At 38.4% G+C, this 19,653-nt stretch overlaps 1 protein-coding gene across 1 annotated transcript; it reads right to left on the bottom strand.

Annotated features, from left to right (window-relative positions):
• Nucleotides 1–1,051: 1,051 nt before the first annotated feature.
• atp2a1l (ATPase sarcoplasmic/endoplasmic reticulum Ca2+ transporting 1, like) lies at nt 1,052–14,354 on the bottom strand. Its single transcript, XM_048170180.1, is given in 24 exon segments — nt 1,052–1,368; nt 2,644–2,761; nt 2,847–2,964; nt 4,113–4,246; nt 4,344–4,429; nt 4,521–4,723; nt 5,538–5,758; nt 5,866–6,089; nt 6,203–6,314; nt 6,824–6,990; nt 6,993–7,041; nt 7,269–7,385; nt 7,480–7,611; nt 7,704–7,806; nt 7,910–7,998; nt 8,842–9,008; nt 9,226–9,523; nt 9,824–9,909; nt 10,370–10,450; nt 10,921–11,059; nt 11,200–11,304; nt 12,690–12,772; nt 12,856–12,873; nt 14,062–14,354. Coding segments are annotated over 24 exon segments (2,979 nt in total). The 5' UTR covers nt 14,180–14,354; the 3' UTR covers nt 1,052–1,357.
• Nucleotides 14,355–19,653: the final 5,299 nt, after the last annotated feature.

Below are 19,653 nucleotides of genomic sequence, written 5' to 3'. Positions count from 1 at the left end.
TCATATGCCATATATGCCATTTTATATCTGCATTTTTATCTTCTTTAACTTTATTAATATCATAAATATGTTTATTTGCACTACCGTTAAGCACAAGCGCCATATACTGTCAGGTAGTGAATTTGCACGTTCACTCTGCGCACAAAAAACGTCTCGAAAAACGCTGGTGATAAGCACGTGCGATATTTGTCCCGGTGTGTACAGGCCTTTATGCTTTCAAAACTAGCTTGCTATTGCTAGCCTCTCTGAAATTGCCTATCTACCTTTAAAGGGTTAGTTCACCCAAAAATTAAAATTCTGTCATTAATTACTCACTCTCATGTCGTTCCAAACCCGCAAGACCTTCGTTCATCTTCGGAACACACATTAAGATCTTTTTGATGAAATCCAAGAGCTCTCTGACTCCTTTATAGACAGCAATTTAACTACCATTGTCAAGGCCCAGAAAGGCACATGACTACAGTGGACTATTATTTAACCTTAATTTTATGAAGCGATGAGAATACTTTTTGTGCACAAAAACAAAACAAAAATAATGACTTTATTCAACAATTTCTTCTCTCCCATGTCAGTCTCCTACGCAGTTGACGTAGAGAATGCAGTGCAGCGCTTCCGTGTTTACGTCTGAACGCCGGCTCAGTATGTCAACTGCGTAAGAGACTGACATGAGAGAGAAGAAATTGTTGAATAAAGTTATTTTTGTTTTGTTTTTGCGCACAAAAGTATTCTTATCACTTCATAAAATTATGGTTGAACCACTGTAGTCACATGGACTGTTTTAACAATGTAACTTTCTGGGCCTTGAATAGTGGTAGTTAAATTGCTGTGTATGGAGGAGTCAGAGAGCTCTTGGATTTCATCAAAAAGATCTTAATGTGTGTTCTGAAGATGAACGAAGGTCTTACGGGTTTGGAACAACATGAGGGTGAGTAATTAATGACAGAATTTTCTTTTTTGGTTGAACTAACCCTTTAAGGAATGGAATTAAAACACAAAATGTGCAGGTTTGTGTAGGGATTGAATGAAGAGAAATAAAGAGTGTAAAATGGTATACAATTTTAACAAAAAAATGTTTAATACATTTTAAGAATAAAACAATTCATCATTCAAACACTAATTTGGAAGGGCTGACCTATATATTAATCTCTGTTCCTAAACTTAGTATTTTTAGTTTTTCTGTGTGTGTGTGTTTTTTTTTTAAATATTTTCCAATAACTTTGTGCTCTCCATTCTGTGGATGGGCTCATGAGAGCTATAGATGTAAATACTCTCTTCTCCCATCCTTCCTCATTCATTCTTTTGCTATTCTCTTCTTCATCTTCCATTTTTTTCACTCCCACATCTTTGTCTTTGCATTTCACGCTTTACCTGGGAATAACAAAAAAGAGGAGTTTTAATAAACAGAAGGTCAACACTGAGCAAATATTAAGAAGTACTAAATGTCATTGTGAAACCCTGTTCTGGGTGTCGTCCGCTACCTCACAACACAATTTGTATCACAATACACACATCACTATACAATATTTTGTGATAAATCACAAAGCATCATATTCACATTGCAAACAATACAAACACAATTTAGCAAGTGCTTCAAAAAAAAAAAAAACATTTATCTTAAACAAAAGCCACATTCCCTTACATTACAATACATATTATTGTACTATAAACTAATGTATTAATTCACAACACTCTATCTTGAATCTCCAGGAAAATAATTTGACTTCAACATGATTTACACATGTTCTTGAACGTGATTTACCCAAACAGGACATTCCTGGATCGTCCTTAATGGTCCTGGAACAACATTATGTTTATGTTGTTATGTTTAGGGTTGGCAAAATACACACTGTGTATCCACTGTGTAACATGCAATTTAACAAGTAGTTAGTTAATATTATATGCAAGTTACTTTATAGTGTATCTGATATAAAATATAACTTCTCAATTAGTAGAAACAAGCCAATTTTTAGATGCAGATGTTTTTGTATTGGGCTGGCAATGCAATCACAGGTTGGTGCAACCTGTGAACTAGTTTAAATCCTTGCCACTGAGGAAGGCAAATGATAAGTTAAGCATACATTTCACAGGTACTCCATGCATGGTTAATTATGGACCAATTTAAGACCACATGTTCTCTCAAAGCAATACCAACCCTCCCAATAAATATGCACAAGGAAAGAGACATAGACATGTATAAAGACAGGTACAGCACAACAGCTATGAGAGGGGTATTGTATACCTTGCTTCTGTTACTTGAAAACTGGGAGGTGGGACTGTTTAGGCTGGAAATTAATAGTAGGTTAGTGGGAAATAATTGAAAAGAGTGAGAGAAAAGATAAAGGATAGAAGAATGATAAGTGTGGGATTAAAAACTTTTTAGTGCAACCAAGTTGTATGAAGAAAAACATTGTGCAATTAATATATAATAAATAGAAAAAGAAAACTTTAATTGAAATTAAGTTTAAGTAAGAAATTATATTAAATTTCATTCATAGAAAAAAAGTCAGCATAGACAGTATCACATTGTAAGTTGGAAAAGAGTAAGTATGAATGTAGTTTGACATTTAAAATGTGTTTACTTAAATGCATGTTATTTTAAAATTATGTGAACACATGCATATTTACATTTGTTTGAGAACTCACCGTCTACATAGTTACGGGCGACGAACTTCAACACCTCATCAATGAGGATAACAGGGAAAGAAAGCTTCAGTACCACCATCCACTGTTCCACGTTCAAGTGTGTCAACTTGAAAATCATCTGTAATAGGAAAAGGAAGGTTGTGGCCAGTGTAGAGATATAGTCAAATATAAAGAACAGGATGAAATAAAGGTAAAAGACGTACAGGCAGGGGGTCCACATAGAGGATCATGAAGTGGAGGGACATGGAAAGGGTCATGGCAGCCGCTAGCCAGCCATTACTCCATGGGGGCATACGCAAGAGGGACTGATTCTCAGACAAACTAATGAGAAAGACACAGAAACACAGAGAGGAATCCTTATTACCACCATAATGTCAGGGTAACATTAGCTCTGTTCCAAAACCTGACAGCATTGTAGGTTTCATTAACACTGGGCAGTTACATGCATCTCCTCTGATCTCTTGTGATTGAATTTCCATTTTTCTTATGCAAAATTATACATTTTAAGGCTGTGACACACCAAGCCGATGTCAAAGAACTAGCGGCGTCAAAAGCCGACTGCGTCGTCGCCTCGCATCTGGGCCAAAAAGCTGGGCTTGAACACACCAAAAGAACTACAGGTGACTGCCAACTAGCATGTGCGTTCTGCACCTGCATGTAAGGAAATAACTGTCTATATCAACAGGTATCAATATTCTATATTAGTAATTCAAAAAGAGAACCTGAAACTAGAACTCAGATATACAAACAGTAAACAAAGCAGTGTTTGCTTACCATTTTGAATATTAATCATACTGACCACTTTCTTCATACCAGGCAGCTCATGTTGTTATGAAATTATTCACGTATTAGAATGCTCAATTAGAACAGCCATCTGTCTGTGCCGTCTTGACTACTTTGCTCACTTTCATCATTTTTGCTTTTATTCTCATACACCGACTCATTCGCTAATATGAACAGCCATAATAATAAATTGATAATATTAAACTATCAATATTCTGGGTGTTTTTTGTGGGAGCCTCAAAGAGTGTTTTTGTTTAGGGCAAAAAAACTCAGAAATGCCTCTATTTTTGACATGCCCATTTCGGGCCAAATTCCAAAGCAGAAATTCATGTATCTTCAACAGAAATAAAATAATGCATAATGCATTGCGGCTAGCTTGTGTGAAGATTCATTCAAGATGCTGGACAGAGCAAAGGAAAATTGTAATTGCACTGTAAATATACTTAGTTAAATACTGAAAATCTACTGCATTAGACAAAACACTGTTTTAGTGACATATATAGGTTAAGTTGCTTCCTGTGTAGAAATCAGTTACTTATGAGGAATATTTTGGTTACCATATTGCCTAGAAGTTAGATTAGCAAGGTAGCTCACTAGATTGGAATAGAGCTATTGAGTTACAGAAGACCCAACTTCATGTAGAACAAAATCATGTTGGATGTTATAGACTGCAGTGAAGATGTAACCTGTTGAGGGCGTTGCACATCTCAATTGTGACCAGGACAGACAGAGCCATGGTCATGGGTGGAGCAGCCTCAAACACCTCACAGTCAAGGCCAGTGAAGTCCTCATTCTCATCGTGGCACTGCATGAAGTGAGACTACAGCAGGAAGAGAAATTAGCAGACATAAACTGGTATGATAAAGAAGATTTCTTTCCACATTTGATTAAAATAATACAATGGAGACATTGCTCACCAGCTGGTGGTAGGTGACATGAGGACCCTCATCATCATACATAAACCAGTAGGCGGCAGCACCCACAGTGGCAGCACCCACATATCCTGAGGACAGTCAAGTCATTAGAGTAACACCAAAACTCACACAGAGAATATGAGTAAGCAGTTATTCCACAGAAATAACAAGGATACCCACCACCAATGGCCATGTATCTGAAGAACAGCCAACCAGAGATCAGGGGCTCTTTGGGAGAGCGGGGGGGCTTGCCCATGATCTCAAGATCAGGGGGGTTGAAGCCCAGGGCAGTGGCAGGCAGACCATCAGTCACCAAGTTCACCCAAAGCAGTTGGACTGGAATCAGAGCCTCAGGCAGACCAAGAGCAGCAGTCAGGAAAATACTAAAAGAAGACAAGAAACGAAAAGAATGTCACATGTGAGAAGGTGTGTAAAAAGTGTAGAGAAATTGTACTTAATTTAAAGTACAGATACTATGTCAAAACTCAATTACTCAATTAAATGTACCTACCACCAAAATTGAGTGAAAGAAAAAAGGTTTCCACATTTAATTGTCCTTGAGCATTTTAAAGTTGAAAATGTGTGTTCTAAACTTATAAGCTTTTTAATCGGACTTTAGAAAACAAGAGGCATTGTCCCCATTTTAATATTTTTGATGCAAAAAAATGGTCAAAAATTGCAGTTTTCTCATTGTTCTGTCTATTTTTAGCAGATGATTTTACAATAGTTTGACATTTGAATATAGTGGTTTTTAGAATAATAACCAACACTTATCATGAACCGTGTTCACATTTGACTCAAGATCATCCATCTACAGCGATGGTTGTCATAAAACTCACATTACTAATCTAGTTCAACATCTATGTCTGGAAGGAATGGTTTACCCTAAAATGAACATGCTGTTATCACTTACTCACCCTCGTCTTTCACCCTTCTCTTTAAATGAGAAACGATTTAAGTCGCATGATATGTAATTTGTATGAGTCTACATAAAATTGTAATGAATCAAAAAGTTTTTTGTTTTTTTTACCATTTAAGTGTAACTAAGTGCAAGTATTTTAAACAGAACTCAATTAAAGTAAGCAGATTCCCCAAAATAATATTTAAGTATAGTAGTAAGTTACTCAAATCCACCTCTGCATCTGAGCATACACGAGAATAATAGATATGGTATCAAACAAGGCGATGGATTCTTACCAGACGACCTCTCCAATATTAGAAGAAATCAGGTAACGAATGAACTGCTTCATGTTGTTGTAAATAGCTCTGCCTTCCTCAACAGCTGCCACAATAGAAGAGAAGTTGTCATCAGCTAAGACCATCTCCGAGGCTGACTTGGCAACGGCAGTGCCAGAGCCCATGGCAATGCCAATTTCTGCCTTCTTCAAGGCAGGGGCATCATTGACACCATCACCAGTCTAGAGCAAAGATAACAACATTACTGTATCATCATAAAGGCAGGTCTTCATGTAAAAATAATGTTGTGGATGTTAACTTGTAAAGTGCAAGTGTACTTATGTCTCACCATAGCAGTAATCTCATCGTAGCCCTGCAGGAACTCAACAATCTTAGACTTGTGGGAGGGCTCAACACGGGCAAAGCAGCATGCCCTACAGACAGCCTCGCTCTGCTCAGCACGGGGCAGGTCATCAAACTCACGGCCAGTGTAAGCCTTGCCAGTCACATCCTCTTCCTCAGTAAAGATGCCAATACGACGGCAGATAGCAACAGCGGTGCCCTTGTTGTCACCTGAGGGTTTAAGTTTTTTATGAGATTCTTTAGTCATTTGCCGACATGTCAGGTGTTGCAACAATAAAAGCTTGAAAGAGATGACTGATGAAAGGATGGATAAAAAAGCATACCAGTGATCATGATAACACGAATGCCAGCAGCTCTGCACAGCTGAATGGAGCTAGTAACCTCTTTACGGGGGGGATCCAGCATACCAACGCAGCCAACGAAGGTCAAGTCAGTCTGACCAAAACATGGAAGTAGCAAGACTTTATGTAGATTAGCCTGTTCATTTAGCCCTCATATCATCCTTGCTGGACCACCAAAGCTGGAGCATATCGTCGCTATCTCCATATTTCGTCATTTTCATTTTTGTTCCATAAATCAGTACTGTACCAATTAAAGGTTGTAACTAAATTTGTAACCCCATTGGATTCTCAAATTTTAGGCAAATCCTCATTGTGGAAAAATACATATCTCCACATATATACATATCGAGCTCTGTTTGAGTTTGATTTTGGTAAATTTTAATAATATAATGACAGATGCAAGTGTCTGACCATATTTAAAGCCACAATACTAACTCTGATGACATGCTGTTCAATTCTTTAAAAAATCAGGGTTTTTTATTTTCCTAAAAAGTAATGGTTTTGAACATACAAGGTTTGTGTCTAACTGCAACAATATGGAATGTTTTGGATGCTGGTCTACAGCATGGGTAGGTGGACTTCTTAGTTAGTTTTGATATTCACCTCATAGTCAGCAAATTTAGTAGAATCCTCAAGGTTCATTTCCTCAACCTTCAGGGGAGTGTCCCGGGTGGCAAGTGCCAGGCAACGCAGAGTGTCACGGCCAGTACCCCACTCCTTGATGGTGGCCATGATCTTATCCTTTACAATTCCAGTCAGGGGTACGCGGTAGCACCAACACGTACATAGGTACACCTGTCAATCACACCCTCTGGAGCACCCTAAAACAAAGAGGATTTAGAAGATGCATCTCTTATTAGAGGAAGATCACCATCAATATTTACCATTTTTGTGACAATATACTTCTTAAATCCTTAAAAAAACTGGTACCATGTTAGCAATGCCATGGTACATTCATTTAAATTACCATGGTACCATATCATTTACAATATTTGCAAGGAACTTCCAATAAACCATGAGACACATGATGGTGAAATAGAAAGCATACCTTCACAAACATTTTGCAGCCTGCATCACCCTTGGTAGGGGTACAGTACACAGACATGGATTTCCTGTCACGGGAGAACTCCAGGGTAAAGTTCTTCTTCATTAGCTGCTTAACAACCTACACAAGATGAAAATGAAAGCAAATTTGAGTAACAAAGCAATCAGCTCCATGCTACATTACTGATGTTTTAGGAAGGTACACCTCTACTTACACTACAGCAAGCATTTGCTCTCTCAATCTTGGACAGGTTGTTGACGTTGGACTTGAAAACATTCATCTTCTCAACCAAGCAGCACAAAGCAGTTTCAGTGGCCTCACCGACCTTCTCATAGATCTTCTTGGACTGTAGCACAAAGGAAGATTACAGTTTTTGTTGTTGTTGTTTTGGACAAAAATAGAGAATGAAAGAATGAAGTATTTAAGAGTGTCTCTCACCTCATTGTAGTCAAGGGAGGAGTCGTTGCACAGGGCACAAATGGTGGCCAACTCAACTAAACCGTCAATCTGACTGCAGTCAACACGGGCACCCGACTTTGTGCTGAGAAAAAGATGCCACTCAGATTACATTTATGACTTTACCTTGTTGATAGCCTGATAATAAAAAGGAGCATTTTAGGGGAAGTATTTAATTGTGTACTTACACCTCACCCTCAGGTGTGTACTTGGAGCCAGAGATATCAAAGCAGTTCAGATCAACGTGATCACCATCAATTCTATCAATGACGAACATCTGTAATGATATACAATTTCATCTTAGTCTGAAAGTAATAATATGTCCATATTACATAAATGTATACAGCAGTTATCATTTTGTCAATATGTTGAAGTTTGGGATAAAATCATACCCTGTATTGTAATATATATTGTATTGACAACTCAACTATACAAGTTTTAGGACTGGATGATATATATATAAAATTGATATAAGTGATCACACGGATTTAGACCTACCTATATAGTTTTTATATAAAGCGTTCACAGGCAAAGTTGCTTTATGTATTTCCCTGGCATCAATATCAGGCACATATAAATGTCTGGAAACACGATTCCTGGCTGTGTGTCAATATCCATGGATTACTGGATCTTTTTAAATTGTAACAGGGACACTATAGAGACCAACCTTTAGTTTAATCGTTTGTTTAACTTGTGCTTTACTCGCGTTTTCGCAGTTTCCCCTATTAAATCCAGTCATGCAGCTGCTACAAGTATTTAACTATCAGTTTATTTATAAGTTCAATTGGTACTACTGTTACTCTTAAAGTATACTTAAAAATATACTTTTATACACTAAAATGTGGGTCAATTTAGTCCCATGCAAGTAGTATTGAAACAGTACACTTACAAGTATACTTCTAGTACACTGATATTAGTAAACTTACTACATAAAGTATACTTAAAAATATATTCAGACTTTACTTAAGTATTCCTAATAAATTGAACTTGAAGTATTAGCAATAGCTTCATTATTTCTTAGTGGATACGTGTATATACGCAACAATAACACTTTATTTTGATGGTTCATTTTGAATATTCTGTTGACTATATGTAACATTGCATCCCATGCAACACCTACTTTGGTCACACACATCTGATTGGTGGTCAGGGTGCCAGTCTTGTCTGAGCAGATGACAGAGGTACAGCCCAGAGTCTCCACAGAGGGCAGTGAACGGACAATAGCGTTTTTCTTGGCCATACGTCTGGTACCAAGAGCAAGGCAGGTAGTAATGACAGCAGGCAAACCTGATGAGAGGAAAGGAGTTAATGGATGTATTAATATCTGTCAATATTATTGATGATCTTGATAGATTTAGATAGTAAGTATGTTTCATGTAAAGTATAGACTAAAAGACAAGGTTTTAGCCTATTTGTGGGCATACTGTGTTGCGTATTGGTATTACATAATAAACCTTGGTGAAAAATAAACTTTGAGATATGTGTTGCACGTTATAATGCTCACCCTCAGGGATTGCAGCCACAGCCAGAGCAACAGCGATCTTGAAGTAGTAGACGGCGCCACGGATCCAGGATCCACCATGGACGGGGTCATTGAAGTGACCGATGTTGATCATCCAGACAGCGACACAGATCAGAGAGATAACCTTAGAGAGCTGCTCACCAAACTCATCCAGTTTCTGCTGCAGAGGAGTTCTCTCCTGCTCTGTGGCGGCCATCTGGTCACGGATTTTACCAATCTCAGTGGATACACCAGTAGCGACAGCGACTCCAATAGCCTTGCCAGCAGCAATGTTTGTGCCCTATAGGTGGGAGAAGAAACTAATGATTTACCCAAATGATATTTTTTCCTGGATCAACTTCTTGTTCCTGGAAGCAATATTTCTTTTGACCATTAAGATATTAAGATTAGGCTGGTGTTGGGGTTTGAACAACTTTCTTATCTACTTAACTTTACAAAAACCCAAGCGAAATCGTGGTCACCAGGTTGGGTTATCTTAGAGAAACTCCCAGAACTTTGTGAGTATGGAGGAATGTAGCTAATTGAAGAGGTAGAAAACTAATCTGTAAATAGTTGGAGGAGTGTATTGATGAAAACTCACAGAGAAAAGCATGTTCTTTTTGTCCTGATTGACGGCTCTAAGGTCGGGGACAGCATCTGTGTGCTTGATCACACTGACAGACTCACCTGTCCAAAAAGATAACCATATTTACATACAAATAAAATATAAAATAACCTCAATGACCAATTACATCCCTAAAAAGCTATGTAATCATGGGGATCATCTTCCTATGATGAATATTTGAGTTACTGCAGAGTTTTGGTTACCTAGGACCCCTCTGTGTTGAGGGAGCCCTGAGAGAATGTACACAAAATGATCTCAGTGTAACTACAGATGTGAGAACATTTTTGTTCTCAATACACTGGAAAACAGAGGGATGCAGTGCAGCACAGCTGCTTTATGAATTATTTTCCACTAAAAAGAAACCACTTGTCATGTTTGTAGTGGTTATAAAGTTTTAATGTTCTGACAATTTTGAAACCAGTGGGCCAAATTTCATGATCTCACCTAGGGCCCCACAAGCCGGCCCTGAGTGTTAGAGTATATTTTCAAAATCCATAGGTATACGCTGTTAAAAGCACTAACCAGTAAGGATGGACTGGTCAACCCGAAGGGTGGTGGATCGGATAGCAGTAAGCCTGATGTCAGCAGGAACTTTATCACCAACTAGGGAAGAGGAAAGAGAGAGTTTTCAGTATGGAAAAATTTGGTGATTCATGACCAATTCTGCAACTAAAAGAGCCTGAACCAAAAACCAGACCTACAGGAAACTTGAAATGACTAAAGTTATATGATTTGAATATATAGCCATGGACCACAAAGATTATATGTGGCCTCTGTACCAGTGGCAGCAATGCCACATGATTTGTGGAAAACTATCAAAATACGCAATACGGTGTGTAGTTCTTTACTACACAGTATGTAGCCATATAATATTTCACATCTTGTTGCTTCTGTCAATCAAACTTGCCTGGCAGGGTTTGATGTGTGCAAACCAGGTAGTAAAATTTGTATCCAAGATAGAACATGAATTTATAGTAGTATATTTCTACCATCCTACAGGAACCAAGATAGACTGACAGCATATATAGCAGTATATTCTGAACCAAAGATTGAATGACATAAAGGAGTCTTACCAGACACCTCCACAATGTCACCGGGGACAATCTCTCTGGCCTTGATCCTCTGGACGCTCTTTCTGTCAGAACGGTAGACCTTGCCTATCTCAGGTTCATACTCCTTCAGAGCCTCAATGGCGCTCTCAGCATTACGCTCCTGTATGGCAGACAAGACATTTGTTTGGTTTGCATACAGATGCCTATGAGTCATGCAATCAATTCATTTACTATGTGAAATCAATAGTCTACATTCATCTGCTTCTGTGATTAAGTAACTGTGTGCATTTGGTGCATTACCTGCCACACGCCGACAATGGCATTGGCAATGAGAATGAGCAAAATGACAAAAGGCTCAACAAAGGCAGTAACAGTCTCTTCACCCTCCTCAAACCAGGCCAGGACCTAAAAAACACACAAATACAGACATTAGAGACCAGCACACAATATACATCTTGCTCTTGATTTGCATTCAGGGTGTTTATTTCACTTTTACAGCAGATAATGTCAAGATTTTACAGCATTTTTTACATAAACTGTTTAAAAAATATATTGATTTATTGATCAGTGGAAGGCCTAAAGGCTCACTGGGCCAACCCTAAATAGTATTTATGAATATGAGAAATACTATTCTTACATCATGATGCTATTGGTCTGGTTGCTTAATTTCTCATCTTGTGCAATGCATGCATACATTAAAGCCCATCAAAACATAATTTCACAATATTGTTGCACAACAGGCCTGCATCTTCTCTCCCTTTACTTTCTCTCATGCATCTCTCCTGACCTTTTCAAAGGATAGAGTTTCTGTCTTCAACTTGAGTCCTGCTTAAAATAAACCCCTTCGCCTTCTCACACGTATTCTGAGCTCCTGAATATTTTCCTTCTAAGGCTATTGGAACAGCTGGTTGAGGCATAGGGTGGTGGGGGTTTCGACATTAATACCCCCCATCTTCACATTTAACCTCCTAATACCCGCTGAACCCTCAAAACATCCACCTTACGGAGTCTTTCCTGCTTAGAAAACTGTGGGATAAATAACACCATCCATATGGCACAATAAATTAAGATCAATCGACGCCGTTTGATGCTACATTGCAATATGTCATACTGCCATCACGTCTTAATGCCGATGCTATACTGTTCACATACTATGTAGACCTTTGCACATAACCTTAACGCTAAATAAAATGTCAATTTAACATGCGTACCTTGTTGCATAACACCATAAATGGCTGTGATGTATGTTTCAGCATTAAGTGCATTAAGACAACCTACACTATGTTACAACAGCTATTTACATGACACACCACTCAAGTTTAAAGGGTATGTTTAAAAGTGTGTGACATGCTGAATCTACATGCTGACAGATCTGATTAAATCACATGAAACAGAGTGTTTGATATGTTTTGTATGTACATCACTATGACAACTTACTTATTAATGTTTTTGTTGGGTCTCGACTTAAAGAACTATTTTGTTATATATATATATATATATATATATATATATATATATAGATAGATAGATAGATAGATAGATAGATATGAGTCATTTCCAATATTTTTTGTAATGTTCTCTTATATGCTCAATATAAACATTACTAAAATATAAATTTTTGGGGACCAAAGGGACTAATATATTGTAATATTTTTGGGTTGTTGTTGTTGTTGGTGAGATATTAATATTTAGGTATTTTTTAACATCTTAAACAATGGACATAGATATTTCTCTATGGTTGCTGATTTATTTCCAGTCTTTTTTTAATTATTAACTTCTAAGTAACTTACGAAAGAGATGCAGGCAGCAAGCAGCAAAATTCTGACCAACAGATCTTCAAATTGCTCAATAACCAGCTCCCAGATGGATTTTCCTAAAAGGAAGGGGAATTTAGTTCAGTGTGAACTTGGTTTATTTCTCATGTTGTTACTTTATTAGCAGTATGTTTGTACATACCCTCCTCAGCTGGCAGCTCTGAGAAAGAAAGTATAAAAAAATAAAATGAGTAATTGATCAGAAATCAAGACAGCACAAATAACATTATTCTGGGCAATATATCCAAGAGGAGCTATTATGGCATAACCATTTCTAATTGATTTCATATGGAACTTATAAAAAGGAACTTGAGACATTTCAAGAATTTTGCAGACAACTGACAGGAAGCATTATTATATATTAATATTATTATATACAATATTATATATTACACAGGAACAGTTGCTGGACATGAAATGGACATATTTTTAACTATAAAATATGAACAGTTTGAAAGCAATACTAACATTCAGTCCCAGTTTCAATATTCATATATATATATATATATATATATATATATATATATATATATATATATATATATATATATATATATTCAAATATTTTAATATATTTGAATACACATATGAGAAATGTTTCAATGTTTAAATAATGAACACATAAATCACCACTAAATCTTAAATTAAAAGTTTTAATTATGAATATAAACAATGCAAATAACAACAACGATAATAATAATAATAATAATAATAATAATAATACAAGAAAATGCACCCCTCAACAGTAATGTGAAACCTGCTTTCTAACAAGGGATGTTTTCCAACACTTGCTATCAATATATTTGAATTTTTAAAAGTGCCTGTGCATGCTAAGTCCTCTCTGTACAGGTGGTCATGTTTTGTACATCATGACTTTGTAATGGCAGTAACATATCTGATCTCTCAGGCCAACTTCAGCCAGCCCCTAAGAATCCCCTTCCCCCATCGGCCTGAAATACTGCTAATCTAATAAGACCTCTCAGATATCCAAGCAAGGCCGTTAGGCCATCACCTGTCTTTCTTCCCTTCTCCTCCTCTGCCAAAATCTATTTTCAATCCCAGCTTCTCAGCTTATGTGCCACAACCTGTTGATGTTCCTTGAAATGCCACTGAAGAGTCTGAACTTTTCAGAATATACTAAACCATCCATTATGTGTTCCTCCCAAAAGTCAAGATTGTCTAAGATCTATGCAATTGCATATACTATTTTCACTATTTAAAAGTTTAACCCAAAAACTTGGTGGTCTATTTGTGTGCCTTCCTAAAAAGAAATATTTCCACTATTTAGTGTTTGGTTGTCTTTCTATTAAACCCTGCATGCATCTTCAAGACATCTTATTAATCTCACCATTGTAGCCGTACTTTTCCAGGTTCTTCTTGAACTGATCAGGGGTAAGACCGGTGGTCTCGCTAACCGTAAAGTAGGCCAGACATTCAGCCGGGGACTTGGCGTGGGCGTCCTCCATCCTGTCAGGGGTGAAGGATCTTTAGGAGTGGCAAAAGCTTAGTTAAACAGGTCTATCCGTGCCTTTCAGTCTTTATTGCTCTTGTTCCTCTCTGTATTACAAAATCTGCCCCCCGTTACTTGGACCCCCTCCTTACAGGAGTGATGGACTGACAGAAAGAGCGAATAAATTCACACATGTGCAGCGTTTTATACTGCTGCCAGCTGCCCTATTGGTCAAAGTTGCCCATCGCCACACCCTAAAATTCCAGTCAGTTGCGTATGGCTTCGCAGGATTGAGTTACAGTCTAGGGGTTGAACGTCTTCGCCGTCTCAGACTTTAAGATGTGGGGGGTTATTTGGTGGGCAAGGAGCATGAGGGGGTAGCATATGTAGGGGGTAGCACTGAAATGAAAAGTTGATCTGTTTTTGGAACATGCATGGTCAGTGGAATAAGGAGAGTGGAGAAGGTGAGAGAGTAAGAGTGAGTGATGGGCCAAATGGACTCTGATAGGAGGGGGGAGTTAGAAGAGTGCTGGAGGGTTAATTTAGTACAAGCAAAGCATTAGAGGAGTGTGGTTACATGGTAGACTTAAATATGAGAGTATCACACTGACCACACATTGATTTAGCATGAACAAGAACCCCATCATTTCCTATGATCCTTTTCAGATCTATCTTAGCATTAAAGGGTTAGTTCACCCAAAAATGAAAATTCTGTCATTAATTACTCACCCTCATGTCGTTCCACACCTGTAAGACCTTCGTTCATCTTTGAATCAGTGCTTTGGAGCACGTATCAAACTGCCGAAATGTTATGTGATTTCAGTAAACGAGGCTTCGTTACGTGATAAGTGTTTCGAAATTTCAATGGTTCACCACTGGGGGGCATGACTTTGGCAGTTTGATATGCGTTTCGAACCACTGATTCGAAACAAAAGATTCGTAAAGCTTCAAAGCTTCATGAAGCAGTGTTTTGAAATTGCCCATCACTAGATATTATTGAATAAAGTCGTTATTTTTTTTTTTTTTTTTTGGCGCGCAAAAAGTATTCTCGTCACTTCATAAAATTAAGGTTGAACCACTGTAGTCACATGGACTGTTTAAAATACGTCTTTAGTAGCTTTCTGGGCATTAAAAATGTTAATTCTTGCTGGCAATGCAGGATTGCTTATATTACATTCCCTTTATTTTGAAAGAATAATAAAAAAAAAAAAAAAACACAATAAGTCAATGCAGAGTATATATACTTAAACCACTGAAACGTTAGCAGAAACAGAGAGGTTGATGCATTTTACAAAACATCTAAACACATCTGACACTTAATGTAGCACATTATGTAACGATACTTAGGAAAAAAGTGTCCATTATTCTCAGACAGCACATACCAGATTTTAGATTCCATTTCTCTAATAGGGGCAGTGATCCGCCTACACCCCAGATCAACTACAAATCACAAATCAAGATTCGCTCTTGGTAGCACTGCTCGACCTGATCTGGTATGGTATTGTATGGGCTTGTACTTCAGCATATCTGAAGCATTGATGAGGCATTGCTGTTTTGCTCTTCCTCCTTTACGTTTGCAGAAGTGCAGGTATTTAAAACGGTTTCTCTTGTGCTGAAAAGATACGACAGTTTCTGCAATACACCTGACCATCTGAAAGCGAACATGACAGGATCTTTGTGTATTTGCAGGGTGAACAACAACATCTGGTTTCCAAAGGCCGTGCTCTTGTATGCGAACGAGTTGTCTAGTGTGAAGCTGTGACCGTAGACAAGCTGAGCGATCATAATACTTTTTCTGATGCTGCTGCTGCTTTACTCTTTTGGAGTGTGCCTCTGTGATACTAACAATTTCAGGTAGGAGCAGCTTGTTGGTGGTTGGCAGTATGGATCACAGTCTGCGACTCACGAGAAGCTGGGCAGGTGACTTGAAGTTGTCAACAGGTGTATTCCTATACTCTAACAAACTCAGATAGGGATCTTTCCTGTCCACCTTGGCTTTTGTCAAGATCGTCTTTGCGATCTTCTCAGCCAAACCATTGCTCTGGGGGTAATGGGGGCTAGTGGTGGTTTGCACGAAACCACATGTCTTTGCAAAGTATTCAAACTCCTTGCCTCGATATTGTGGACCATTGTCGGAGACAACTTTCCTGGGATGCCATGTCTCACGAAAATGACTTTGAGTTTGCTGATGACTGGTGGTGGTGTTGAGTTTGTCCAATTCAAAGAAGCAGCTATAGTAGTCTACAATAACCATGTATTCTTCATTGCTCCAGGTAAAGAGGTCTGAAGCTATTACCTGCCATGGTCTGCTTGGTATTTTGTGGGGAATCATGGGCTCCTTGGTGTTTGAACGACTATTTTCTCACCTTTGAAAATGATTTTGGTTGGTCAATGAGAGTTCGTCTCAGAAATTCCAGAAGTCGATGATGTCTGCGGGACATTTTCTCCTCTCTCCAGGCCATCCATCCAGAATCACCTGTCTGAGCTGGACGTGTTAGCTGTCTGACTTGGTTTTAGCACAAATCTGTTGCAGCCTTGTGTCACTGACTGGTAAGCTTTTGTATACCATGTGAACCTGCATGTCCATTCCTTCGCTGAGATTGTCATGCTCTGTCGCTATGGACTTTCTAGAGAGGGTGTCTGCCACAGGAATCTCCTTTCCTGGCCGGTGTTTGATGGTGATTGGTGATGTCATATTTCTGGAGTTGCAGAATCATTCTTTGAAGTCACAGCAGAGCTGCGGCTAGAGGTTTTTCATCACTGATTCAAGTGGCTGGTGATCAGACTCCACTATGACTTCTCATCCATACACATACTGATGAAATTGCTTGCAGCCGAATAGGACTGCGTAGAGGTCCTTCTCTAAGTGTAGCTAACTTAACAGTCATTCAGGAACTTTGACACATAGCTGAACGGCTTTTTGTCCTGCAGCAGGACTGCACCGAGGCCATATTTCGATGCGTCCATTTGAAAGTGCAGTTCTTTCTGTCGAGCATAGTACACAAGTACTGGTTCAGGTTCAGGTTCCTTACTTATGAGTCTAATCTTTCTTCTTTTTTTTTAATGCAGCATCATGCTGGAAATCTAATATGAATCTAGTTTGAGCAGCTGACAAAATGGTGCATTAAAGGTGCCCTAGAATTAAAAATTGAATTTACCTTGGCATAGTTAAATAACAAGAGTTCAGTACATGGAAATGACATACAGTGAGTCTTAAACTCCATTGTTTCCTGCTTCTTATATAAATCTCATTTGTTTAAAAGACCTCTGAAGAACAGGTGAATCTCAACATAACACCGACTGTTACGTAACAGTCAGGAATCATTAATATGTACGCCCCCAATATTTGCATATGCCAGCTCATGTTCAAGGCATTACACAAGGGCAGCCAGTATTAACGTCTGGATCTGTGCACAACTGAATCATCAGACTAGGTAAGCAAGCAAGAACAATAGCGAAAAATGGCAGATGGAGCAATAATAACTGCCATGATCCATGATAACATGATATTTTTAGTGATATTTGTAAACTGTCTTTCTAAATGTTTCGTGTTGCTAAATGTTTCATGTTGCTAATGTACTGTTAAATGTGGTTAAAGTTACCATCGTTTCTTACTGTATTCATGGAGACAAGAGCCGCCGTTATTTTCATTATTAAACACTTGCAGTCTGTATAATTCATAAACACAACTTCATTCTTTATAAATCTCTCCAACAGTGTAAAATTAGCCGTTAGCCACGGATCACAGCCTCAAACTCATTCAGAATCAAATGTAAACATCCAAATAAATACAATACTCACATAATCCGATGTATGCATGCAGCATGCATGACGAACACTCACTAAAGATCCATTTTGAGGGTTATATTAGCTGTGTGAACTTTGTTTATGCAATGATAGAGTCGAGAGCTCGGGAGGGGGCGGACAGCGCGAGCAATTAAAGGGGCTGCAGCCTGAATCGGCGCATTTCTAATTATGCCCCAAAATAGGCAGTTAAAAAAATTAATTAAAAAAAATCTATGGGGTATTTTGAGCTGAAACTTCACAGACACATTCAGGGGACACCTTAGACTTATATTACATCTTGTAAAAAAACGTTCGATGGCACCTTTAATGTACAATAGGCAGGGTGCAAACTTGGACAGGTAATTTACCATTTCCAGGACTGTTTCAAGATCTGCTTTGCTCTTTGGTGGCTCCATGTGCTTGATCACTGAGAACTTTTTAGGGTCTGGCTTGATTCCTTCAGTGAATAAGCAGTGACCGAAGTAGCGATCTTCAGTGTTACTCACAATGCTTTTCTCAGGGTTGAGTTTCACGCCTTTCTCACAAAACCTTTGCAACATCACATACAAGTTGTCTTTTTGGTTCGTCTATAAACCAGAATATCATCGACAATCACAACGGCACTATTTAGATCTTTGTATGTCTCATAGATTTTGTGTTGAAGGATTTCTCAGAAGGACCGTGAGCCTGGTTGCCACGTTCTGCCGCCCTCTACGACGTCATTGCTGCTCCGATGCCAAGCTTTCATTCCAGCTTTCACTGTTCGCTTCTGCGACTCCTTCTGGGTGGTGACTGCATGCACTGCTTGCAAACGTTTTGAACTGAGCTTGTGCAACTTTGTGTGATCTGGCTATATCCATGGTCTTCTCTAGCATTAACTCAGAGCCAATGCTAAGCAGCTTTTCCCATACTCGCAGACACGATACAAACGGTGTCTGCATAAGCACAGTCATTCACTAAGAGTCTTAGTTCAGTCACAAATTCCTCAAAACATTCGTTTTATTTACTTTTCTTCTGACACCATGTCTTGTTCTTGGTTTGTTGCCTATGTTGCACAGGTTGTGCAGTCTTAAATAAGAAGACGTACCGCGAGTACCGAATAAAACTTAAAGCTTTACTCTCAAACGTGCAGCAGTATTCACATGTTATATATAACTGGCACTCAGCCATATACCACAGTCCCTTTGCTGTAGTACCATAAATTAGTGTCATAAATATTGTGTCATATACAGTGCTTACATGAATAGCACATAAGAGTAACCACCTTGACGATGCAAACATATCTTAACAACAGGTAGAAGTGGGGCCTCTATTAAATCGGTCCCCTTAATACTTTTTTTTTTTTTTTTACAGACTCGTAAGAATAATTTATTTGGTGTAATGCTTCCGCCTCGATTTCAGATTGAAACACAAGTATCACATGAAGAGGACTAGAAGGTACTGGTGGAGAAATTCTGCATTTTACCAGGACAGTCAATCAATTTAACAATTAAACAAACTGAGAGACCTAGTGCTACTCTATGGCAGCAAGTGACAACATTTAGATTTTTGTTGAGTGGCATTAATTTCTAAAACAAATAGTTGGATCAGGTGTGCAGAATCAATTTTTCCTCAAGACTGTATAAGCTTGCTCAAAGACTGGGCTCCACTTATTTTCAAAGGTTCCAGTTTCTCTGGATGCTAGGCTATTTTCATGGCCATCCC

This window comes from Megalobrama amblycephala, linkage group LG20 (assembly GCF_018812025.1).
Source record: "Megalobrama amblycephala isolate DHTTF-2021 linkage group LG20, ASM1881202v1, whole genome shotgun sequence".
In the NCBI taxonomy this organism is placed as follows: Eukaryota; Metazoa; Chordata; class Actinopteri; order Cypriniformes; family Xenocyprididae; genus Megalobrama; species Megalobrama amblycephala.
This window is presented reverse-complemented; position numbering and strand designations above follow the sequence as displayed.